General features: G+C 40.3%; 1 protein-coding gene across 2 annotated transcripts in view; it reads right to left on the bottom strand.

The window, feature by feature from the left end:
* Positions 1 to 25,990, bottom strand: part of TEX11 (testis expressed 11) — a 198,673-nt gene that overhangs the window by 47,282 nt on the left and 125,401 nt on the right. For both annotated transcript variants that reach the window (XM_074199437.1, XM_074199438.1), the window contains exons 11-16: positions 22,902 to 22,983; positions 22,156 to 22,234; positions 12,327 to 12,478; positions 10,548 to 10,633; positions 9,993 to 10,130; positions 3,583 to 3,685 (exon numbers count right to left, since the gene is read on the bottom strand). In XM_074199437.1, coding sequence (XP_074055538.1) covers positions 3,583 to 3,685; positions 9,993 to 10,130; positions 10,548 to 10,633; positions 12,327 to 12,478; positions 22,156 to 22,234; positions 22,902 to 22,983 — 640 coding nt within the window. The remainder of the gene's footprint in view (positions 1 to 3,582; positions 3,686 to 9,992; positions 10,131 to 10,547; positions 10,634 to 12,326; positions 12,479 to 22,155; positions 22,235 to 22,901; positions 22,984 to 25,990) is intronic.

The raw sequence follows: 25,990 nt of genomic DNA, 5'->3' as shown, positions 1-25,990 counted from the left end.
AACCAAGACAGCAGCAACATTATAAAGAATAACAACTCTGAGAGTCTTAAGGAATCTGATCAACACAATGACCAAACATGTCTCCAAAGATATGATGTTGGAGGTAGTTATCCTCCAGTTGACTGAGAGGTGATAGACCCAACATGCACAAAGAGCCATTCTCAAATACAGTCACTGTGGGGATTCCTTTTGCTTATTGATTATAAGGGTTGTTTTTTCCCTTTCTTTCAGTTTTTAATTTTTGATTTTTTTTTAGTTTTCTTTACAAGGCAGTAGGGTTAAAGTCACACAGCTAGGTAATTATTATGTGTCTGAGGCCACATTTGAACTCAGGTCCTCCTGACTCCAGGGCTGATGCTCTATCTACTGTACCACCTAGCTGCTCCTTCTCTCAGTTTTAAAATGGAGATGGGGAAGGGAATAAAATTAGCAACTGATGCCCTTAAGAAGAGAGTCATTTGGCAAAGAATTAGAAATTAAGTGAATGTCCTTCAAATTGGGAATGGTTTAACAAACTGTGGTCTATGTATGTGATGGAACACTATTGTTCTATTAGAAACCAGGAGGGATGGGAATTCAGGGAAGCCTGGAGGGATTTGCAAGAACTGATGCTGAGAGAGATGAGCAGAACCAGAAGAACACTGTACACCCTAACAGCAATATGGGGGCGATGATCAACCTTGATGGACTCACTCATTCCATCAGTGCAACAATCAGGGACAATTTGGGACTGTCTGCAATGGAGAATGCCATCTGTATTCAGAGAGAGAATTGTGGAGTTTGAAGACCAAAGACTATTACCTTTAATTTTTAAAAAAACTGTTATCTTATTATGTAATTTTGCTATCTCTTATACTTTATTTTTCTTCCTTAAGGATATGATTTCTCTCTCATCACATTCAGCTTAGATCAATGTATACCATGGAAACAATGTAAAGACTAACAGACTGCCTTTTGTGGGGGGGGTGGGGGGAGGGAAGCAAGATTAGGGGGAAAATTGTAAAATTCAAAATAAATAAAATCTTTCTTTTATTAAAAAAGAAAGAGTCATTGAAATATATATTTTTTAAATGCTCAGAAAGAAAGAGAATGAAGTTGAAGAGGAAATCACAGATAAGGCCAGTTTTGAAAGTACCATGTGAATTACTCTCTATGTATGTATATGTGTATATATATATATATATACATATATATATATATATATATATTTTAGAGGCATCAGTCTAAAATGGAGAGTCACAATTTCAGATGCAGTCCTCCTTTTGTATTCTACTCTATAAATGGAATTGTTCTTTTTTTGGTATTTAATTTGAGAATAAAAACTAAAAAAAAAAAAAATCCAACACAGAAATCAGAAAACAGGACCCAATCTCTCTACTGATGCTACAAGCCATCAGCATATCTTTGAAAGAAAGAAGAAAAATCTGGCAGTTTGGAACATTGAAACGGAACCAAATGCAGATTCAGTTTATTGATATATGACATCTCGTCCTGCAAAAGAGACGACAAAGAAAGGACAGCTGAGAACACACCAATTTTCCTTCCATCATGAAAAACTGACAGTGGTTACTGAGGGACAAAGAAACATGATGAACAATAGAGCATTGTGGTGACAAAGTTAAAGGTTGTCTTACTAGAATGCTCAAAAACGGGAGGAAGAGGGGGACAAGAATTGGGGGGGGGGGGCGAGAATAGGGGGCAAGACTGCTTTAGCTCCAGAGAATCAGAACTCTTGTTCTTTTCTCAGCAGCCTGCATCCAATAAAACTCTGAAGTTCCCAAGCATCACTAATGAAAGGCCTGCTAGCTGACTTAAGGATGCTTCCCCTGTATCAGTGATGGTAACCCCAAAGCAGGAGTGACCTGAACTCATCCTGAAAAGCAGAGGAGTTCTTCCTGTCTTTCTGGCTGCCAGGAAATTCTATTCAGAGCACAGCACATTACAATACACTTGCCACATCCCCTTCTTCAGATGTTTCTTAATGATAATAATGAGAACACACATTTATACACTTTTAAGGGTTCAAAGCACTTTCCCCATTCTCTAATATGATCCACACAACCCTATCAGGTAAGTACTATGATTCTCTGCATATGATAGATGAGGAAACTGAGGCAAACAGAGGTGAGATGATTCTCCCAAGGTCACAACTAGTGAGTGTCTGAGGTTGGCTTCAAACTCAGGTCTGTCTGATTCCACCCACCAGACTGTCTTACTCCTACCAGAGTTACTCTTATCATCTCTACTTCACAGATGAAAAAGTGAGGGCCTTGGAAGGATTTGTATGAACTGATGCTGAGCGAGATGAGCAGAACCAGAAGAACATTGTACACCCTAACAGCAGCACGGGGGCGATGATCAACCCTGATGGACTTGCTCATTCCATCAGTGCAACAACCAGGGACAATTTGTGGCTGTCTGCAATGGAGAATACCATCTGTATCCAGAGAAAGAATTATGGACTTTGAACAAAGAGACCAAAGACTATTACCATCAAATTAGGAAAAAAACTGTTATATTATTATCTAATTTTGCTATTTTTCTTCCTTAAGGATATGATTTCTCTCTCATCACATTCAACTTAGATCAATGTATACCATGGAACCAATGTAAACACTAACAGAATGCCTTCTATGGGGGGGGGAGCAAGAATGGGGGGGAATTGTAAAACTCAAAATAAAATCTTTCTTAAAAAAAGTGAGGGCTTAACAACATTAAATTACTCACCCAAGGTCATCTAATCAAAGAATCCAAAACCCTATGGGCCAGACAGGGCACCAAGCCCTGTCCTCCTGGAGCTCCCTGATTTAACCAAAGGTCTCTACTTTGAGGCCTGTGCCCATCCTACCACACCCTGATCACCATCCTGCCCAGTGTCATTCCCACAAGGCACAGCTCCCCTTCCCAGTCCCAGACATTTTGATTGGGGTTGGGGGAAAGGGGAAGAGTGCTCTGCCATGGGTTCACCAGGAAGCTGTGGGCCCACACCCTTAAGACCACAAGTCCCACCTTCCCATTGCTGAGCTTCTCTCTGATAGCCAGGAGACACAAAGAACTCAAAACAGCGGCATTCCCCTAATCCTGGGTTCCACTATCACAGTGTCAGCAGAAAAAAACTGAGAGAACACAGAGTGAGAAAGGTCACGTATAAAGCCACATGTATGTGGCCAAGCTAAGTCCTACTTCCTCCAAAACTTTGGGACCCCAGGACCTTGTTTTCAAAGCCTCCTCACACTGTTCCCAGCTGGCCACAATATGTCTGCCCATCAGCAGAAGCTGCCTAGCAGGGTTTCCTGGGCCTACTTCCTCTCCAGAACTCCCCTCTCAACTTTTGGGGCTACTTCCATCTAGAATTCATAGTCACATCCCTTCTTTACTGCCAGACATCACACACCTTAGGCTGCAAGCCTGAATCACCTTTATTTTCTTCCTTTACTTTCTGTGATGAGACCATCTAGATGCATGCATGTACACTCACACACACAACACAATATGCACACAAAAAAACCACACACCACATACACCACACACATCTCTTACCAGTACCATTGACCACTCTAAGCTTAGGAGCAGTTCTCCTACCTTCATCAGTGTTGCCCTTTAAGACTGCAATTTTGAACAGGGTGAATAGGGTGAAAACGTTGGTGGCATCATACTTTTCAGCTTCTTTTACAGCTTCGGTGGCCTGAGAAGAAAGAAATGAGTTCTGTTGGTTGCCAAAGTTGAATCTGAGGTAAGACAGTCCCAAGGGCTGGTGGGACTCTCTCAGATCACTGAGCTACCTACAAGGAAGTTTGAGTTTCTCATCATCAATACCATTTTATGTTTTTGTATCAGTGACTCCCCCCTTTTTCCTTCACCCCCCAACCACCTCCTTTCTCCTCAACTAACTCAACCACATCAGCCTCTCAGGTGGCCCCTCTGAGATCAGCCTTGACCCGACTTCAAAAGTCTTACAATAGCTTTTTTATGGTCACGACAGAAACCATCAGTACATTCTTTCCATTGTTAATTTTGTCTTGCCCAGGTAGATTTTCTTGGTAGTAAACACCTCAATGTACACTCCAATCCCAAAGTCACATCTCAGTTTGAGGCATCTGAATCTTCTAGTTAACTGAATACTATAGGGGCTTTGCTCTCCTTCTCTTGGGAGCCTCTTTTGGGATGCTAAGCCTTTTACTCCTTGCTTCCCAGAGTTGGGAAGAAATCATGCTATAACCCTCACAGTGTTGCATTAATGTGAGTTCTAAGTACAAAGTGATTTGTTGCTGAGGTTGCCTCATGGGATTGTTGTCTTGCCCAGATCAGACTATGACAGCAATGTTTTAAGTTAAAAAATTCAATGATCAAATGTCAAAAGAGGCCAAGGGGAAAAAAGTGCCCAGAGGTCCCCCTTTGAGGATGATGTGTTAGAAGTTGTCTCATCCTGACTCGTTTTTATTTGAATAAAACAAATTGAACCTGACTCTTCTTGTTCTGCTAAAGCTTTTTTCTAAATCTTTTCTTGGACCTTTTTTTTGACTAATATGTGACTTATGATGCTGCTGACCAACTACCCTTCTTTAAAATGAAGCAGTTTGTTTCAGTGACCCTGACCTTTCCTGAGCTTCCCTACCTCTCCAACTACTCCTCAATAGCTCTTCCCAACTCCTTTTTGTCCTGTCCCCCTAACAATTTGAATCTCTCAAGATTCCACTTGGGTCACTTTTTTCCTGGCATGCTTTTTGGGAGTTCAATCTCCATCCCACCATACACACTTCCACTCTTGATGGCTCTAGAAATGACATCTCAAGCATTCACCCTATGATTTCCAACTGTCAATATGATAGCTCTCTCTAGTCTAGAATAATCTCACATCACCTCAAATTTAACAAGTACATGACAGAATGGAAAGAACTCAGATCCAGTCAAATCCAGGCAATCAGCATTTATTAGGTGCCTACTGGGTGTGGCAGGTCTTATGCTGAGCTCTGAGGTATAAATACAAACTGGCAAGCCAATATCCTGCTCCTAAATTTATTACAGGAGAAATGAATATACAAATAGAAGCCTTGCTTGCACATTCATGAGCCAACAAAAAAGGAAGGGGTAGGTCAAAGACATTGTCTCCTAAATGGGAGGGGCCCTCCTGAAGGCCATGGCAGAAAAACTGGCACAAAGTAGGAGCTCTAGAAATGCCAGGACTATCAGTATTTTATTAGTACCTTGCTTTCTATTCATATTACCACTTTCCACATCTAATCAATAGTTTCCAATTATTTTAATGATTCTTGATTTTTTTGACTGCTATTTAAAGTTTTCTATGGTCCTAAAGTCACAAAGAGGCCAAGAAGGCTGAGAAATGAGGAAGCTTCCTGCTCTGTCCCGTGAAGCCTTTTTTTGCCCCACTACTTCTTCCTTTCCCAACTCTAATACACTCCCACCTCCAGGCAACTGTTTTTGTCGTTCTCACATTTATCAGCTCTATCTTCATTTATGAAATCCTACTGAACCTCCAGGCTCTAGTTGAGTTTCTCTTGCCTGCCTCCAATGACCTCTGAATCCCCACAGAACTAAGAGTCTGCCACATACTATCTTCAAACCTTCTCTTGTTATTTCTTGTAACTAAATCCTCTCTCTGTACTAAGACTTGAAGCTCCTAATAGGTAGAGACTGTACCTGCAAGTTCTGCTGTGTCTGTCTAATAAGGAAAGTAGATGATAATGTGAAAAACACTGTTCTGAAGGGGGGGGGGGGACCAGGGTTGTTACTTATTTGTTGTGAGACCTCATGCAAAGCACTTAATTTTCCTAAGCTTCAATTTCTTCACCTTTGAAAATGGGAGGTTCAATAGAATGATCTTTTAGGTCCCTTCCAATGCTAGCATTGTAGGATTGGTAATGTTCAATAATATCACTACAATGCCCACAATCGCTTTACAAAGTCCATTCCAGATACTTATCCCCTTTGGTTCTCACAACCACTCTCATATACAAACATCACTACTTTACAGATCAAGAATGTGTTAATTTGACTTGATGCTGGGAAGTTGAACATCTCATGGTTTCCTAAGGCTTGACTTTGTGTCGCTTTTTACAGTGGAATGTATGAAAATGGCTGTCTAGATCATCCTCTACAGCCAGTGGAAGACAGAATGGGATGTATTTAGTGGAAACACAAGCTACATCACCACCTAGTGGCCAGAGCAAGGTGCTGGCCGCTTTTACTCAAAATGGTCAATTCCTTTTGAAGCCTACTAGAAAGGGATGATGAGATCCTGTGGAACATATAAAACAAGTAGTTACACCATGAACACTCGTATAGAAGCCAGAGAAATGCTTTTGGACATTGTGGCTGCTGCCGACTGTGGTGCCTCCTGACTGGAGTTTCACTCAGCTGTGGCACTGGCAGCCTACATGCCTAAGGAGAACTAATAACGTATGACCATCCTGGATCATCAGTCCCCCCATGTCATTCCCCTCCTCTCAAATACATTGAAGGTTTTAGTCCAACACTGGAGGGTGGCTAAGGCACTGCAATTTGAAGCCTAGGGTTCATAGCTGCATCCCTGGGCAAAGCACTTCATCTCCATCTGCCTTGGCTGCTTCAGCTGTATGAGAAAGGGCAAACTCAATGACTCTGAAGGGTCCTTCCAACTCCCAAGTGATGGTCTGCTATTATTTTCACAGCACAACCTCTAGGTTTCTTTCATCCCAGACTTTTTGAGCAGAAGAAAGCTATCATTCTAAGCTAAACCATTCCTTTCACATACGCCCAGAAAGAAAGGACCTAGCCAAAATAATACAGATAGTAAGTAGAAAAGGCAGGATCCACATTCAGGATCTCAGACTCCAAATCCAGTGCTCTCGTAACTCTGCCACAGTATATTCCTCACCTGCCGTCCCACTAATTCCAACAGGTAGGGCCAATGTACTGACTATCCTCTCAGTCCATGGCCTCCAACCTTCCAGACTTCTCCAAAGTTGAAAGGGGTTATTTCTCCAAGAGCTTTCCAAGGAGAAGAGTGCTGAGAAACAAGTTCTCCTAAGTCTGTTTCACATTAGGGTGGAGAAAAGGACTCCTTATTTATGAATCCCTCCTCAAAAGGCTACCTTTAGATGTAGAAAATAAAATGCAGAGGATTACAAAAGAAACAAATCCTACTGAAATGCAGCTACCAAAATCTTTTTGGTATCAAGTTTGATATTACAGAGGGTCAAGTTCATGAACTCCTTCTCTGTAATAGATCTCTAAACCCCAAAACTTAGGCTTCATGAACTGCGAATTAACTAGCTTAATGCTACAGACAAGCAAAACTACAGCTTCAGCTAGGAGTGGAAGAGGCAAATCACTTAGCTCTCAGAACCTCAATTTCCTTCTCTGTAAAATGTAAAATAAAACCTCCAAGATCTTTTCTACTTCTTGACCTGTGACCCCAGCTATGATAGAGGAGTTAGGACTAAAAGGAACCTTAGAAATCTTATTTTACGAGAGGAAACTGAGGTCCAGTGAGGGGAAGTGACTTGTCCTATGTCACACTGCTAGATAGTAGAAGATTGAGAGATTAAGATCCTAGATCTCCTGACACTCAGGTTCCACCAGATCATGCTGCTTCTCCTGATTCTTGACTCAAAACTTCAGCCCTTTCCTTCCAAACATAAGGGGGATGATACAAGCCCTTTCTCTGTAAAAGAGAAATACAAAACGAGGCAAAATCAGGGAACAGTCCTTGAGGAGACACACTGCTCCTGAGGGATAGGGCTGTGTCAGGATAAAACCTCCTCCAGGCCAGTACACTGATTGGCTCACTCAGTATAGGATGGAGACAACAGACCCCAAAGCAAGGAGGACCCACACCCACAGCAGATCACTGTGAACAATTCTGTCAAACATAAGGAAATATTCAATTTGGGATCTGTTGAAGGAAATAATATCTCCCAAAGAGCTATCTATAATGTGGGGTTGTAGTGTGTACATGGCCCACATACATGCCCTGGGGGAACACAAGATGGGGTTACTAGATCAACTCTGAAGACTTTACATTTTGGGAAGTTGTGAGTTTGGGTTTGACTTTCCTTATGTAAATCCTACTGTGAAGATAGCTTCCACTGTCATACTCCACAAGAGCTGGACTCTCACTCTTTTCACTCTTTCTGGAACCTTGCTTTCTGTGAATTGCTGTGCTCACCTGGCTAATGACAAGGTCAGGAGCATTGCCACCAGTACCGGAAAGGGACCGCACACTCAAGACTGGCCTCCAACACTCCCCAGACCAAAGGCAGTAGGACAGCTGAATGCTGGGGATTACGGAGGAGGAAGAGGCAAGTCTTGCAGACGGTAAAGCAGCCTGATAAACACTGCCTGCTCTGGGCTTCATTGGGAATCTCATCTTAGACATCACAATTACAATCTCTTCCATGAGGCCTAGGTGTGGCTCAGGACTCTATGTTGGAGGATGTGCCATCAAATCAGGAAAAGCTCCAAGTCTTTCAGATGCCCAAATCTGGTAAAAACTATTTGAAAGCTGCTGCACTAGGCACAATTCCTTAAAAAGTGGGTGCTAACACCTTGAAATGAGATATAATCTTCTTCTTCTTCTTCTCTATTATTATTATTCTGGTCCCATTATGCACCCCCACCAGAGTCTTGAGCTTACAACCTGGGGATGGCTCTTAACTGCTCACTTTTCTTACCTCCCAGAGTAAGCAAGGTTCTGTAGGCCCTCAACACCTCACTCCTGGACTGGAGCCTGATGGGAGAGCAGTAGGGATCTGCTTGCCTCCAGCCTCCAGGCCACCATCCATTCAGACACCAAAGTGATCTCCCTAAAGCAAGGATCCAACTATGGAGCCCTGAAGCCCTCCCTCCATTCAAGTCATGCCAGTGGTTCCCTATCACCTCCAAGATCGACTAAGTCCTCTGGCATTTAAATCCCTTTATAACCTGCCCCCTCTGCTACACTTTTCCAGTCTTATCTTGAAAGGGTCTCCCCAATATTCTTTGGGATCCAGGGACTCTGGCATCCTTGCTGTTCAGAGCACATCCAACACACACACCCTCCCAAGTCTCAGGAATTTTTTTCTCTGACTCATCTCCACCTCCTGGCTTCCATCAGCAAGAAATCTTTCCCAACCCCCCCCACCCCACCCCAGATCTTAGTCCCTCAGAGATGAGCCCTATTTAGAGCTTTAGCCTGTCCAGAGCTTGTTCGCACTGAGTCGTTTGCAAGGACTATCCTTCGCCTCTCTTTGTATCCCAAGGGCCTATCACAGTGTCTGACACACAGTAGGAACTGTGTCAGTGTTGATTAACTGACTGAAGCAGGTTTGTTGCCTCCATACTTGCTTGTTCGGGGATGGCTCAAGGAAGAAGGTCCAACAGCTCTGAGCAATAGGAATGGTACAAGCTTTGGGTTATCACCCATTTCTTTCCCCTTCAAAATGTACTCCTTCTGGAAAGTCCCTTTACCATCGTGGCAAAGATGGCCAGAAAGTCAGAGGCAATCAGCCCAGAAGGTGAAAGAACAGGCCTTTTACCTGAGCATTTTTTTTCCATTATATTCTTGCTAGCCCGATCTGTGACAGAATTCAAGGGTAACATTGCAGATGACTGATAATAGTGACCTTTCATAGCTCTAACAAGACTTTTATACTTGTCATAAGTGACTGTCAAGTAAAAAAAAAAGTCAGAAGTCCCTCTTTTTCCCTCTCCCATTCTAGTTAACCATTCTGGTAAAGCAGGGAAAAGAGCCCCAAGTGGCTTATTTGGCTGTTCTTGACAATCTGAAGCCATAGCTGGACACAGTTTCTTGCTTTCGATGAGCCTATCGACCTTGCACAAAGTTTGAGACCTTGGGTGAGCCCTCACTATGCTATGAATGGGGAATGACTAAGTATCCTTGGAGTCAATGACTGCCAAGAAGCCACAAAGAACACTGTCCTGACCAGCCACCCTAGACTTTGCCCATGGAGAGCCATGATTGCTACTTCCCCAGAAGAAAGAACCCAAAGGACCTTTTCCAGTTGCTTCAGATGAATGTAGCAGGAAGCTCGATTCCTCTGCAGTTTGGCTAAGTCCACATCCACCTGGTTAATCGAAGAGAAACTCAGGGAGTAGTTATACCATTGCAAAGCTTCAGAGTAATTCTGTGCCTGAAAGTGAAGAACAAACCAACAGGTCTACATATGGGAGAGAGGGGCAAATTTTGGTCTCTACAAGCCAATACAATTATAATACTAAAAAGAACTGAGGTAAACTTTAGAAAACTCTCTTCCCCCCCCCCCCCCACAAAGACTGTTCTCCTTAAGTGATCCAGGTTTTGAGAGGCTTTAAAGGGTAAATATTATTCAGAAGAAGGGAGGATCACTAAGGGTTTTTCAACAGAGGAGTAGATTTGATGATTAGAAAGATTACTTTGGTAGCCTTTGAAGAAACAGATTAGAGAAGGAAGAGGTTCTGGGGTTAGAAAGACTGCTTAGTATACAGAAAGTTTGGAATAGTCCGTCTGTCCAATCTGAGGAAAAGGAAAGGAAGGAGTAATATATAATAAAGAATAGAGATTTCCAAACCTCAAATCTTTGGGCAGCTTGGTCCCAAAGAACGTTGTGTAGCCAGTATAATACTATGGAGGGCAGCTCTTTTCCTGAAAGATGAACTGAGGGGAAAAAAAAACAACAACAGTTCATAAACAGAAAATCTATACACTGTAATCTTTACGCAGGGATTGAAAACAACCATATCTTAAGATGACTCTCATCAGCATCCATATTACAAAAGTTACCAAAATCAAGTAGGACAATCAGAATTTATGAGAGAACACCTCCATCTGTGACAGTTTTCCTTCCATCAGTCTCTTTTAACCCATTTTCTAGGCTCCAAATCAGATCATTTCCTGGCAAGGTAATTTAGCTATGAATGAGCCAACAGCAATGCCAGAAATCATTAATAAGAAAGAGCATTTCTAGAAAAATGTACTAAGGAGATCAGGTCAAGTTCACAATGAAGGCCAATTATGCCTTCGAGCATTTTTGGAAAGGACTTTAAGACCAGATTTACACATAAGCTTTATCAGTTTAAATCCCATGACTCACAGACAAGTATGTTTGGTCTAGAAATTTACAAGGTTCCAAGACATTAGCCTATTAAGGAACCACTGACACCATAATAGCACAGTAGGTGAAGGTATAATTTGATACAAATGCACTCCTTGTCCTCTCTTTTTGCCCTTCTAGAAAAAAGGGCAGCTTGTGTCCAAGGCTGAGAGAGCCTGACTTCTAGGCCAGTCAACAAACATATCTCTGGCCCTGGGCTCAGACAGGAGTCTAAAGCTACCCACGATGTTACCTACAAATGTTCCTATCCCAAGAGGTACGTGGCCACCATAGGAGAATGCAGGGTATAGAGATGGATGTCATAAAGCCCGACTTCAAGCACTGGCCCTACCATTTCCTCAGTCACTCACAGTCCCATGGTGGATCAAGTTTTCAATCCGAGAAATAAGCACAGGAGACCCAAGTGAGACCCCACCTCAGCCACGGTCAATTTCTTTAAGGGCCTGAGGCCTCAGTTTCCTATCTCTAAGGATTACAATAAAAATATTTGTGCTACTCAACCTCCAATGGAGAAAGGAGAGAGGATTAAATGATAGCAAATGTCAAAGTATTTTGAAAATGGCAAAGCATCATAGGGCTACAAGGCGGTATTCAAAAGCTCATAAAACTGTGGCCATTCAGCTCTCTTAGGGAGTGATTCAACTGCACAGCCAGCTTTTAATCAAAACTTAAAAGAAAAAAAAAAACAGGTAACCACAAACTGGACAAAAACTTTTCTAAAATATCCTATCTCCCTATTTCCCTATCTTCTTAAGCAGTATATACAGCACAATTTTGCCTTTGGAGGATGATCAAGGGTCATCATCATGAAGAGGCACATTTGCCTTAACCTTAAGTAGTCCTAGATTGCTTTGGATCCCTTTTTTTGGATCCCATTTGCAGCAGCCCAGCCCCCGATCTTGATATTATTGGTAACAGTTCCTCTCCCCTTTCTCCCCATTTAGTGATTGGCTGTTGCTAAAACTGAGTTCTGAAAACTTCATAACCACATTTCTTAATTAAAGACAGATTAAAAGTAGAGCCTAAGTGATGAGACTGAAGTGGAATTTGTGATGGATGATAATATTGACTGCTGACACAATCCAGAGGTGTAAGCTCTGGACAGATTGGGGGGAGGGCTACTATAGTCAGTGGCCATCAGAGAAAAGATAAAGGAGCAAATGAAAAAAAGGAAGTCATCTTTAGCTATTTCTGCAGATTATCACTTCTCAGGACCCAGATGACCCAATTACAGACCTGAAAGGAGGCTCTCAACCTTCTCCTTGGCAAGCTGGCTTTCCTTCTTTTGTAGGAGGAGCTCAATGTGGAGCAGAAAGACTTTCCCAAGATCTTCTGACTCCTCAAACAGGTTACTGAGGATCTTCAGAAAACCAAACCCCACAGCATCTCTAGTAAGGAGAAGACATTTTGTAAGTCATCAGGATGACAGCTTGGCTTTAGTTACCAATTTCACCACATTGCTTGCCATACATATAAGGGCCCAAGGCATAAAAGGACTCTACCCTCCCAGATCAGAAAGCTGGAGATACATGCTATGATATCATTCTCAGAGAGAACTGAGGAAAGGGGCAAAAAAGCTAGGTTAAACAAAGATCCAGCTCAAGCAAGCAAAATGGAGATGACTAACAAAGATTCAGAAGGTTATCTGAACAGATACCACCATTTGTCATCATTCTAACTCTGCCTCTATTTTTAATATCTCCTATTTAAACAAACAATAGTGGCTAGGGAATCAGCCTCAAGATTTCTCATTTCCTTTGGGCCCAATTTTCTCTCAAAACATGTATCTCACCCATCTGTCAAACAGATTCTGAGAGGATCAGCCTAGGCCCACACCTATTTCTATGTTCCTAAAGAACATTTGGCAAGCTCTTAACACTCAGTGGGTATTAAATATTATAAAACTCTTCTTTGGCATTTTATGCAGCCGTAGGAGGGAATGCTGCAAACAGTAGGAAAGCATGAAGGGAAGAAAAGTAATAAGCTAATAAGTCCACCATTATACATTAATACCAATAATTATCAATAAAACATTTCCTAGGTGCTGACTAAACTGGTTATTGTGGACTGTTTTTTTTTCCTTTCTTTTTCACCTCAAGAAGACTTCAACTAAATTCTTCCTCAGTGTGGGTATAGACATCAGCTCAAGAAGAAGGGCCCCATTTCTAAATGTTGCCAGCAGTTAGGGCCACCTTGTCCAGGGACCTCCTAAAGGCTGCTATCTGGCAAGGGTTCTGCAGTTGGCTTCCAGGAATTTATTTTTTTAACTATCTAGAGAACCATATTTGAATAGAACTCTTTGTAATCCTTTCTTTTTGTTTTTATGCATTCAAAAGCATTCTTCTGAGGAGCTCAATCCCCAAAGGTCCATGACACACAAAAAAGGTCAAGGATCCCTGGACTAGATGGAGACTATACATCTCTAAAGCAGGGACCAAGGACTTATTTCAGCTCATTCTTCTGCTCTTCTGAGTTGATTTCCCACTAGTCAAATAGTTCAGAGAAATCAATTAATAAATCGATAAACATTTATTAAGCACCTACTGTATGTGGCAGTCATTACGCAAAGTACTGGGGGTACAAAAAGGAGCAAAAAACAATTCCAGCCCTCAAGGAGCTTCCAATGTAATGGGGAGGAGAGGGAAGAACATGCAAAACAAAATATACAAAGCAAGTTAAATACAGGACAAATGGAAAACACTTAACAGGGGGAAAGCATCCTAATAGAAGGTAAGATTTTAGATAGAATTTAAAGGAAGTCAAGGTGGTCAATAATTTCAAATGGAGGAGAGAGAGCATTCCAGGCATGGCCAATAGCCAAAGAAACTGTCAAGAGCCAAGAGACATTTCTGGAACAGCCAGGAGTCAGGTGTCACTGGTCAGAGAGTAAGTTGTAAAAAGACTGGGAAGATAGGAGGGGGCTAGGTTATAAAGGGCTTAGCCAAACAGAGGATTTTCTATTGGATCCAAGAGGCAAAGGGTGCCAAAGGGTGCCACTGGAATTTGCTGAGATTGACATGATTGGACCATGTCTATGGACTACTATCTGTTGGATCACTCCTCTAGCTCCTTTACTGGATCTTGGTCCACGTTATGCCCATTCACCCTGGGTGTTCCCCAAGGCTCTGGCTCTGGCCCCTTCATTTTAGCTCTGATACCTTGAATAAGTGAGAACAAGTCTCAATTAATCCATTCCAAATATGAACTTTGATTTAAGTACAAAAGGTCTCTAAAAGCCATTTAATGAAGTGAACTGATTTCATAAGACCCACTATATATATATATATATATATATATATATATATATATATATACACACATATCAAATGGAATCATATTTGCAAAGCACTTCAGTAGGTCTTATAGAAATAATCATTTCCTTCTCCTTCCCCAGAAAAGCATCAAATGTGCTCAAAAGGGATTGAATTCAAGTCCTGGAGTTGGTGATTTTCCAGTATATCCTGGAGGAGGAAGCACATAGAGGGGAAAAGAGACCTCAACTTCAGCTTTGAGCAGAGCGCCTTCTCTTCTTAACAAGGAGATAAAGGGCTTTCTGTTTAAGACAATTTTTCTAGGCTCTTTGGTTCCCTTAGGGTTGATAGGAGTCAAAAGTCGTTAGGAAATGGCACCTATTTGAGTGGATGTCTTTACTCATTTCCATTTTCCAGTAATAAAAACTTGTTTTTTTCATTTTTTTAAATTCTGAACTTAAATACCAATTACATAGACAATTCTATAAACATAGTAAAATAAGATACCTTCATGACCCTCTTTCTTTTTAAATTCTTATGACACAATATTCCACTAAATTAATCTATCATAATTTGTTCAACTATTCTGCAATTGATGGGTACTCCCTTAGTTTCTAGTTCTTTGCTGATTCAAAAAGAGCGCTATAAACTTTTTTTGCATCTATGGATCCTCTTTGTCTCTCTTTGAAATATAGGTCTACTAGTGCTATTGTTAGTATACACAGTTTTAGAACTTAGCAGAGATAGTTCTAAATTGCTTTCCAGAATGACTGAACCAATTCATAGATTCACCAATAGAGCAATGTGCTATTTTCCTATAATCCCTTTCACATTTGTCCTTTTCCTTTTTTGTCATCTTTGCAAATCTGATGAGTGAGAAATAGAACTTTAGAATTGTTTTAATTGTACTTCTCTAATTATTAGTGATTTGGAACATTCTTTTATGTATCATTGAAAGTTTGGACTTCTTCCTTAGAAAATTGCCTAGTCATATCCTTTGACATTTATCAATTGAGGAATGACTCTTATTCTTATAAATCTGAATCTGTTCCTTAAATATCCTGGACATGAGACCTTTCTTTATCAGAGAAACCTGGAAAATGACTTTTCCCACTTTCCCTTCTAATTTTAATTTGTGCAAAAACTCTTTTATAAAATCAAGATTATCCAATTTAATCTAGTTCAGAGGGTCTAATTGAAAATTTTTAAAAATGTTCCCATTTTTATCTTTTACAACAAAATGGTTGCAAATACTCATCTGTGATCCTTATATTCCTTTTCTGCTCATGAACACTTTCCCTATCAATACACCAGAAAGGCTAATTTCTTCCTTGATCTGCTCATTTCTTTATCGCATGATCTTTTATATGTAAGTCATGCATCCATTTGGAGGTCATCAAGGGATTTGGTGTGAGATGCTGAGGGTTAAAACCAAATTTCTGCCAGGATGCTTTCCAGTTTTCCAAGGAGTTTTTATCAAATAGCGAGTTTTTATTCTAGCAGATAAGGTCTTCGGGTTTATCAAATACCACTAAGTTTGCTTCCTTCTTTCTGTACATAGTGTCTCTAATCTAGTTGTGTACCAGGGCTTCACAGCGTCTGACACATAACAGGCACTTCATACGTGCTTGCTTGATCTGTTCTCCTCATCTGCCTCCCTAATTTTAACCAGTACCGAGTCATTTTAATTATGCAATGGAGTCATTTGAGATTTGGTATGGCTCGGCCCCCTTCTTCCCCATTTTGTTTTCAGTATTTCCTGTTATATTCTTGACATTTTTGCCCCTCCACATGAGTTTTACTATTGTTTCTCACTATCCAAGAGCAATATATATTTCTCAAACTATTTAGGTCTGTTTTCATTTCTTCAAAGAGTCTTTTATAGCTGCATTCACATAGTTACTATATGTGTCTCATTAGATAGACTGCCCAAGTATTTTATAAATTCTATAGTTATTTTTAATGGAATATTTTTCCCTTCTGGGTTTTGTGTGTGATACTCAAGAATGCTAATAATTTATGTAGATCTATTTTATATTTCACAACTTTCTTTAAATTTTTTATTTCAATTAATTTTGATCTAACTCTTTAGGATTCTCTAGATACACCATCACTTCACCTGTAAAAAGCAATTCTCCTTTGTCTGTGTTTATTCCCTTGAATTTTTCTTGTCTTATTGCTATAACTAGCATTTCTAGTACTATGTGAAACAATAGCAGTGATAATGGGCATATGTACCCTGATGGTACTGATAAAATCTCCATCCTTTTCCCACTGTATGTGTTTGCTCTTGATTTTTTTAATAAATATTACTTATTCCCATAAATATTACTACTTATTCTCATATTTTCTAGTTTCTTTTTTAAACTCTATAGTTTTCTTTCTCTGTTCTTTCTCCCTGGATTTAGGTAACAAGACATATTTTTATGAAAAAGAGTTGGGGGGGTGGCTAAGTGGCATAATGGATAAAGCACCAGCCTTAGAGTCAGGACTACCTGGGTTCAAATCCGGTCTCAGACACTTAATAATTACCTAGCTGCCTAGCCTTGGGCAAGCCACTTAACCTCATTTGCCTTGCAAAAAACTAAAAAATAAAAAGTTTGGAAAAATCCCTTATTTTCCTAATTTTTAAAAACAGCTTATATAGTATTAGAATTAATTGTTCTTTAAATATTTTCTAGAATTCATTTGTCAATCCATCTAGTCTCATTCTGGAGTCTTGTTTTGTTTTCTCCTTCTTGAATTTTTAATGACTTATTCAATTTCCTCTTCTGATATTTAAATTATTTTCTTCTGCTAACCCTGGTGTTTTATAATTTCATAAGTATTTCATCAATTATCATTTTTGTTGACATAATTGGACAAAATAATTTCTGACTTTCCTTTATATCCTTTTCATCTGTTGGTCTCTACATTTTTATATACATAAGTTGCTTTTTTCCTCTCTTAAAAATACTAATGTTGTTAGTTTCTTTTAAGACTTCTAATTTTATTAATTCAATAGATTTTGTGCGGCTAATTTCTTCTTTGATTTTCAAAATTTCTACTTAGGTGTTTAGTTGGGAAGAGGATAATCTGTTGTTTTTCTATTTTCTAGTTGCATGTAAAATTCAAAGATTTACCCTTTTTGCCTTTTAATCAAAGTCTATGGAGCCATATAATCTTTCCCTAAGGACTGCAATCCCTAAGTTTTGATATGTCCTATTCTCACCTTCTGTGATACAATTCTATCATCTTTACAATTTGCTCTTTGATGGATCAATTCTTTAGGATTGAATTTTTTGGCCTCTAATTAATTTTTTATCCTCTTTTCTTGGAAGTATTTGTGTGATATGTAGGTATAATGCTTCTGTGTAATCTATAAGCCATTCAACTTTTTTCATTTCTTACTCCTGAGCCATAGTTTCTAGGACATTTTGGTCATCTTTTCCCATGTTAACCTTTTCAATGAAAGCACCAAGCATACAAAGTACATATTGATGCATCTTTTGTGGTGGTAAAGAACCAGAAGCAAAGTAGTTATCTATTGATTAAGAAAGGGCTCTACAAATGGTCATTCATTGGGCTATAAGAATTAATGAATGTGAAGAATCTGAGAAGCAAGCAAAGATAAATATGAACTGATGTAGAATGAAATTTTAAAAAAAACAGAAAAACATAATGACAAGTAATTCTTTTTATAGTAGCAAAGAACTGAATGTTAAGGGATTGCCTATCATTAGGGAATGATTGAACAAATAATGATATATGAATGTAATGGAATATTATTGTGTCATAAGAAATGACAAAAGGGACAGCTTCAGAGAAATTTTGGAAGACTTGCAGGAGGTGATGCAGGGTAAAGTGAATAGGACCAAAGGAATGATTTATACAATTACAATATTACAAAGTCAAACAACTGAGACTTAAGAACTTGGACCAATATGTAGCAAATAATTATGATTTGAGAGGACCCATGATGAATGAAGCATGCTTCCCATCTCTTGAAAGAGGAGTGATAGACTGAAGATACAAGAATGAGACCTACATTTTTGGACATGGCTAATGCAGAAATTTGTTTTCCCTGTTAGAAGTCTTTTGTTTTTCTTTTTTCCTTTCCAATGGAAAGGGAAGGCAGGAGAGAAAACTAAATATTCCTTCACTGAAAACCATATGTTAAAAAACAAAGTACATATCAATTTAGTTTGGAGGGCTCATTTGAATACTTTGTAGAATGTCTCCAGCTTCATCTTGTACAAGATTGCAAATATCATCATAAACACTGCAATAAGAGATGACCAAGTATCCTATGAAATGATTTTTCTTGTTTAGGGATGCACAATAAAAGCAACTCTGCCAGCTCCTTAATTTCCCTCTCCAAGAAAGACCTGTGTGAATCATCCTTCATTTAGCTGCAATTTCCTGTTGACTTATGATTTAATTTATCACAAGAATATCAGTCTTGATATCATTCCATCCCTCCAGCAGTGTGTCCATTAAGTTGCTGGGCAAGGATCTCACAGTTAAATGAATATTTACCTAAAGACAATCACCAGCACACAACTTGTCCTTCCTCTCCAGGCTGCACTCTGGCCGCCTTCTACCGCACCACCAAAACCATTCTAGCTTTGGAGCTTATGTAGTTTCTCCCTCATCTCCATCTCCTGGTTTCCTTCAGGTTGCACCTTTTACAGAAAGCCTTTCTGATCCCTCTTAACTCTAGTGTTTCCCTTGGTTACTTATTCCCAATTTCTCCTGCCTAGACTAGATAAATATTTGTTTTCATGTTGCCTCTCCTGAACTCCTGGGGAACAGGGCCTATCTTTTTCTTTGTATTCCCAGAGCACAATATCAGGTACATTGTGTTTGCTAGATCCCCTAAATCACTCTTGGAAGCAGCCCCCCCAAATCCAGGGATGCTGGAGCCCCAGTCAAAAGTCTCTGTTCCCCAGGTGCCCTCCAATGAAGCACATTCCTCAGTGGCCCATATATGTTCATGAATTTCCCTAAGCCTTGGTCTATCCCCACTCTGTCTAGATGAAGTTGTCTAGAGAATCACAAACCAACTTTAATGGAGAAGGAATCCACTCTGCCATGAGCAGCTGTACCTATAGAGTAGCTTTAGAAAGTTGCCAACCTTAGGGCATTTGAATATACTTCACTCAGTAACTGTCAGAACCCAATTCTGCTGACAATGTCAGATTCCACATTCAACCCATCTGGGTTAGAATTAGCTGACCACAAGCACAGATGAATCCTTAGGTCCCTGCATGTCCACCAGTATGGTCCAGAGGGACTGATCAATTCATTTCTTTTAGGCACCAAAACTTCACCCATCTGAATGACTTGAGGGAAGGACCAGTTTGAATTTGCAACAAATCTAAATTATATAGTACATGAAATCATTACATAGCTCTACAGTACCCAGAAACATAAACTAATGGCTAACAAGGCTGCCGAAGAGTGGACCCTGCCAGATGTCTCAGAGAAATGAATCATTGGTAACTAATTGCAATGAGTTTTGCTGGGGACCTTCACTATTCACACACAAATAGATATCCCCATGAGCTTCACTTGTTCCCTTAAGTAGATTAAGCAGCCCTCTAACAATTATGTTTACATTATTTACTTATTTGTGCAGTCCATATTGGAACCAATTTATTCCTTGCAATATTCTGGATCTTTTGGACCAAGGACAGGAAATGAATGGACCAGGTCTGCTAAGGAGCTATGCAGACCTACATTTTAAAAGAAAGGCATGTTTCTCTATGCTTGGTAGAAAATATACCAGAAACATTTATCCCCTAATAGGGACAATAATAATAGGGACAATAAGCGGCCAGCCTAGCCTGGAGGTGGTGACCCTCGCTGTGTGTCTGAGGACGCCCACTCCTGATCGATGTCCAGGGAGAAACTTAGTGTTACTAGAGAAACCTTCAAGAAACCAAAGACAACATAACCAAGACAGCTTGGGATCTTGGATTCTGTAGTGCCCTGCCCTGCCTACCCCTATTGACTGGGGACAGAGGCAGAGAGCTTTCACCTGGTGAGGCAGGCCTGATGGAAAAGAGATGAATCCTGGGCAAACAGAAGTGTGGCCAAGCCAACTGGATCCCAGGTGCTTGAAGAACTGACTCTGGGACTTGAGTTTTCTGCCCCTGATTGCAACATCTCTGAGGAGCTGAATAAATGGACACTAGGCATTTTGGTTTGATGTGAGTCCATGGACTCCTCATGTGCAGGAGGAATCCTGATGTGAGTCCATGGACTCCTCATGTGCAGGAGGAATCCTTTGGGATCACAGGGAAATTGGGGAAGAGATTAGGATCTTCCTAGGACTATAAGTACACATGAGCAAAGGGTCTGGACTGAGAGGATCTTCTGCCAGCAGCGGAGACGAGGCCAGTGCTTGGGGCTCCCTCTAGTGGTTGCTGCAGAGATTGCAGCCTGAGAAGCCTTCCATTGCCTAAGAAGACCCATGTCCTTGGTCTGTTTTTGACCTGCCTTTCCCTCCCCAGTGGTGAAGAAAAGCAGGGGAGTCTGTGGGGAGGGCTCCTCTCTAGCCTACACTTAGTCTAGCTTTGATCCAGAGCTTGTGCAAAGAAAAGGTTTGGGCCAGCCCAGCCCAGCCCAGTCAATCACAAAGTCTAAAACCAAAGGTTTATTTTGAAGGCCTGCAGAGGTCATCTCAAATCTATAATATCCGCAACTCAAGCTCTACTGCCATTCAAGGAATTCACTGAAAACAATATGTAGTAGGAGAAGGGAATTCCTCAAAGCCACACCAACCCCAGGTAGGAGAGCCAAGATGGCAGAACTGCAGACCCAGACCTGCCTGGGCTACAGACAATTGATGTTAGTAAGAGAGGCCATTAGTTAGCACTCTAGGAGATAGAGTGAAAGGCCTGCAGTCAGAAGACCTGAATTCAAATCCAACCTCAGACACCTCCTAGCTCTAGCTGGGTGGGTGGTCCTGAACAAGTCACTTCACCCTGTTTGCTTCAGTTTCTTCATCTGTAAAATGAGCTGGAGAAAGAAATGGCAAGCTGCTCCAGAATCTCTGCCAAGAAAACCTCAATGGAGTCTGAATCAAATGAGCAAGCTCACTGCCTCCAAGGGTTGCTAAGAAGCTCAAAGGAGATAAAATCTGTAAAATGTATCATGCCTGATACATAGTAGGTACTTAAGAAATGCTTTAGCCTTCTCTTCCCTCAGGCCCTCTTTATGAGAAGGTGCATCTCATCTCAGCTGGTGCAATTTTCCCACCTATTTTGAGTTCTTAGGAACACCCTAGCACAGTTTTAAAGGAGTGGAGAGAGAGAGAGAGGTGGCCCACATGCCCTGGAAACTCAGACCTTGCTGAGGCCAGCTCATGGACAGCAGAAATTCCCAGGATGCTGAGCTCCTCTGTTGAAGGAGCTGGCCTTTTGTCTTAAACCCAGTTCCAGCCATGTCACCAGCCATGTCACCTCTGTTCATGCTGGAAAGGCCTTTCTGTTACCCAGCACCCCCCACATCAGTTAGCTGGCTCCCCAGACTGTCAAAGAATGGGCCCAAGGACACAGAGCTCTGGTTGAGCAGTCCACATTTCAGATGTCTCCCTTTTCACACTTGGATCTTTGATGTTCACTGAATCATTTCAAGTCCGGTAGCAAGCTTTCCCTTCTAATTGGGCAATTTCCAATGACCACTGAGCAGAGGCCTAACAAGCAAAGGGCACACCAGTCTACCCAAACTATATTGGCAATGGCAAGCAATGTGGTATTCTCTCACATGGGTAAATAACCTCTTAATCTGATTGGCATTTAGAGAAAGAAAAACCAATGTGCCCATACCTTCCATTATCCACGAGCAATTTAGTAGTCTTCAAAAGAAAATCTGAAGTCACCTTGAACTCCAGAAGTTTCATGATGGCTAAAGAAAAAGCAGCAGAATTGGAAGAGATTTGTTACCAAGGAAATAATAGCTTGCAAACATCACTTTTAAAAAGTTATTAATCAAAGATTCTTCTGAAAGGAAAATGGATCCACTGAGACAAAGATCCTAATTTCCCCTCAACTGCTCTCAGAGCACCCAGGACTTGGAGGCTAATGAAGATTTCATTTTTTTCCTCTGGAAAACCAAAGGCAGAGCCCATGTCCTCCACATTACACTGAGCAACAGCTTACCAAATGGAAACTGAATGAACAACTCCAGTGGGGCTTTGCCACTGTGAATAGATCCCGAAATTATGTAAGCTTCCTAAGGGAGCATAACTTGGGAAGGCCAACAGTGGATTTGGGATAGGTTAGGTAGCCCTACTGACCTACTACTAGGCCCACACACCAATAAGGCTTATGGTCAGATCAGCTTACCTCATCAGTTGACCACATGGTGAATTTGCTAGCTACCCCTCTCCTCTCCAACTTTTTTCTTTCCTTTGAGCTAATAATTGCTCTTCCCCCACCCTAGATCAATCCCTTCTCCCTACCTCACTCACCCCTCCCCCTAAGTCCCCAGCAGCCTGTTTCCCTGCTTGATAAATTAAGAGAAAAGAGGTTGATAGTGTCTTGCTCTCTCTGAGGGTGTTTCATTGGCATACCTTCTTGCAGTTCTTCATCAGATGCCTTAAGTTTCAGAAGGATTTTGATCTTGATGTATAAACCAGATGGATGTAAAAATTCCTATTTTAAACAAAATAGGAATAACATTACTTCTTTAGAACACAAAGGCTATTTCTGTTAGTTGTGACTTTCTTCAGAATCATGGCAGGGCGCTTCCTTCTCTCCTCTGAAACTGCCCTGACCCTGGTGCAGACCCTCATCAACTGACAACTGGACTACTGTAACAGCTTAGGGGGTGGGTGGGGGAGAGTCTTACTCCAGTCTCCATTCAGTCACCAAAGTGATTTTCCTAAAGTTCAGATCCATGTCACTTCTCTCTCTCTCTCTCCCCCCCCCCCCGCCCTGCCCCCATTCAAACTTCAGGATCAAATACAAAATGCTCTCTTTAGCCTTCAAAGCCCTTTATAACCCAGTCCTCCCCTACCTTCTCAGATTTCTACTACATGTTATTCCCTGACACTATTTTAGTTCATGACACTGGTCTGTCTCCTTTCAGGTCCAATTCAAATCTTACCTTCAACAGGCAGCTTTCCCCACCCCCTCTCTTTATTCCAGGACCTTCCCTCTAGCCTTAGAGCTTAGAGTTTGTTGTTTCCTATTTGTTTGTTGCCTCCCCATTAAATTGGAAGTTCCTTGAGGGCAGGAACTGTCTTTTGTCTGTGTGTATTTTCAGACCTTAGCTCTGTTCTGCCACATTAATAAAAGCTTACTAACAGGATGATTCCTAAACAATCCAAGTTGTAAAGTCTGTATTATAAAATCCAGAGTATTCTTAGATATTCCTAATATTTTATTCATTCCAACTTTAAGTAATCCAAGGAAAAAACCAGACACATTAGAAATATTTCTATAAAGGATTAAGCATTTTATGGCAAAAATCAAGGGCTAATCTTCTTTCACAGCATGCCCAATGTGGAAATATATATCTATATATATATACATATATATATATATGGGAAGGGAAGGGTGGGAAGGAGAAAACTTTACAAAAATAAATGGAAAACTATCTTAACGTATAATTGGAAAAATAAATTAATAAATCAATCAAAAAAGAAATCATGGGTTAAACTGCGGAACTATGAGCTATGTCATGCAGGGTTACCCAAAATAGATAGGTTATAGTAGAAAATTCTAATAAAAATCCACTGATACACTGGAAGAGGGAATATAACAAACTCCAGGATCTTTGCCAAGAAAACCCTATGGACAGTACTAAAATGATAAAAAGAGATGACAGGAAAAGATAAGTCCCTCAGGTCAGAATGTATCCAACACAATACTAGGGAAGAGTAGAGGAAAAACTAGAAGTAACTCCAGAAAGAATGGAGGGCTGACAATTAGGAGAACAAGGAATAATTTACCTGTCAGATCCTTGGAAAGGGGAGCAGTTTATGACCAAAAAAAAAAAAGATAGAATAAAAAAACAAGCTGGATAATTATGATTACATTAAATTTAAAACTTTTTGCACAAACAAAATCACTCCCACCAAGATTACAAAGGAATGTAATAAGTTGGGAAACAATTTTTTTAGGTTTCTTTTTGCAAGGCAATGGGGTTAAGTGGCTTGCCCAAGGCCACACAGCTAGGTAATTATTAAGTGTCTGAGGCCGAATTTGAACTCAGGTACTCCTGACTCCAGGGCTCTATCCACTGTGCCATCTAGCCACCCAGGGAAACAATTTTTACAACTAGTGTTTCTGACAAAGGACTCTTTTCTAAAATATATAGAACTGAGTCAAATTTGTAAAAAAACAAAAACCAATAAACCCAAGTAATTTCCCAATTGATGAATGATCAAGGGCTATGGAAACCATCTACAGTCATATGAAAAATTGCTCTAAATCATTATGGATTAGAGAAATGCAAATTAAAACATGTCTGAGGTATTACCTCACACCTATCAGATTGGTCAATATGACTAGAAAGGAAGATGATCAGTGTTGGAGAGGATATGGAAAAACTGAGACACATGCATTGTTGGTGGAGTTGTGAACTGATCCAACCTCTCTGGAGAGCAATTTGAAGTTATACTCAAAGGGCAATAAAACTGCCTTGCCTTTGATTCAGCAATACCACTACTAGATTGATATCCTGAAGAGGATCACAAAAAAAGGTAAAAATCCCACATGTATACCTTGTAACAAAGAATTGGAAATTGAGGGGCTGCCTATCAATTGAGAAATGGCTGAACAAATCATGGCATATGAATGACATGGAACACTATTGTTCTAGAAGAAATCACGAGGGACAGAACGTCAGAAAAACCTGGAAAAGACTTGCATGAACTGATGCTGAAGTGAGCAAAATTAAAAGGACATTGTACACACTAAAATCAACACGGGGTGATGATCAACCTTGATGGACTTGTTTATTTTAGCAGAACAATAACCAAAGATAATTTTAAAAGACTTGTGATGGAAAATACCATCCATATGCAGAGAAGGAACTATAGAATTTGAATGAAGACCAAAGTTTATTATCTTCAATTTTTGGAAGTTGTCATATATTATGTCATTTTTTTCTCTTTAATGTTTTCTTCTGTTTGAATTTGTTTCTTCTCTTTCAACACAATCAATTTGGATCTATGTTAGCAATGTTATAAACGTAGAGCCTATATTACATTGCTTTCTGTCAGGGAGGAGCAAGGGAGGGAGAAAAATGTACAACTCAAAACCTTGCAAAAAAATGATTGGTAAAAAATACCATTGCATGCAGTTAGAAAAACAAATAAAATATTTATTAAAAAAGAAAAAAAAAAAAAGCCAAAAGAAAGCTCTGTGGAAAATGTATCTGGTGAAGAGGAAAAAAGTCCAGTGTTGCAAAGATCAATATTGCACAGGAACCTTGAATATAAGAGCTATGAACCAAGGAAAGCAGGATGTGGTTGAATAGGAGATCAGCCTCTCCGGTGTCAATGAAGTTAAATGGAGGGTGAATTTAATTCAGGTGATCAATCGCTACATCTACTATTAAGAGCAAGAATTCCTTAAAAGAAATGAAGTAGGGGCAGCTAGGTGGTGCAGTGGATAGAGCACTGGCCTTGGAGTCAGGAGGACCTGAGCTCAA

This window comes from Macrotis lagotis, chromosome X (genome assembly GCF_037893015.1).
Source record: "Macrotis lagotis isolate mMagLag1 chromosome X, bilby.v1.9.chrom.fasta, whole genome shotgun sequence".
Taxonomy (NCBI): domain Eukaryota; kingdom Metazoa; phylum Chordata; class Mammalia; order Peramelemorphia; family Peramelidae; genus Macrotis; species Macrotis lagotis.
This window is presented reverse-complemented; position numbering and strand designations above follow the sequence as displayed.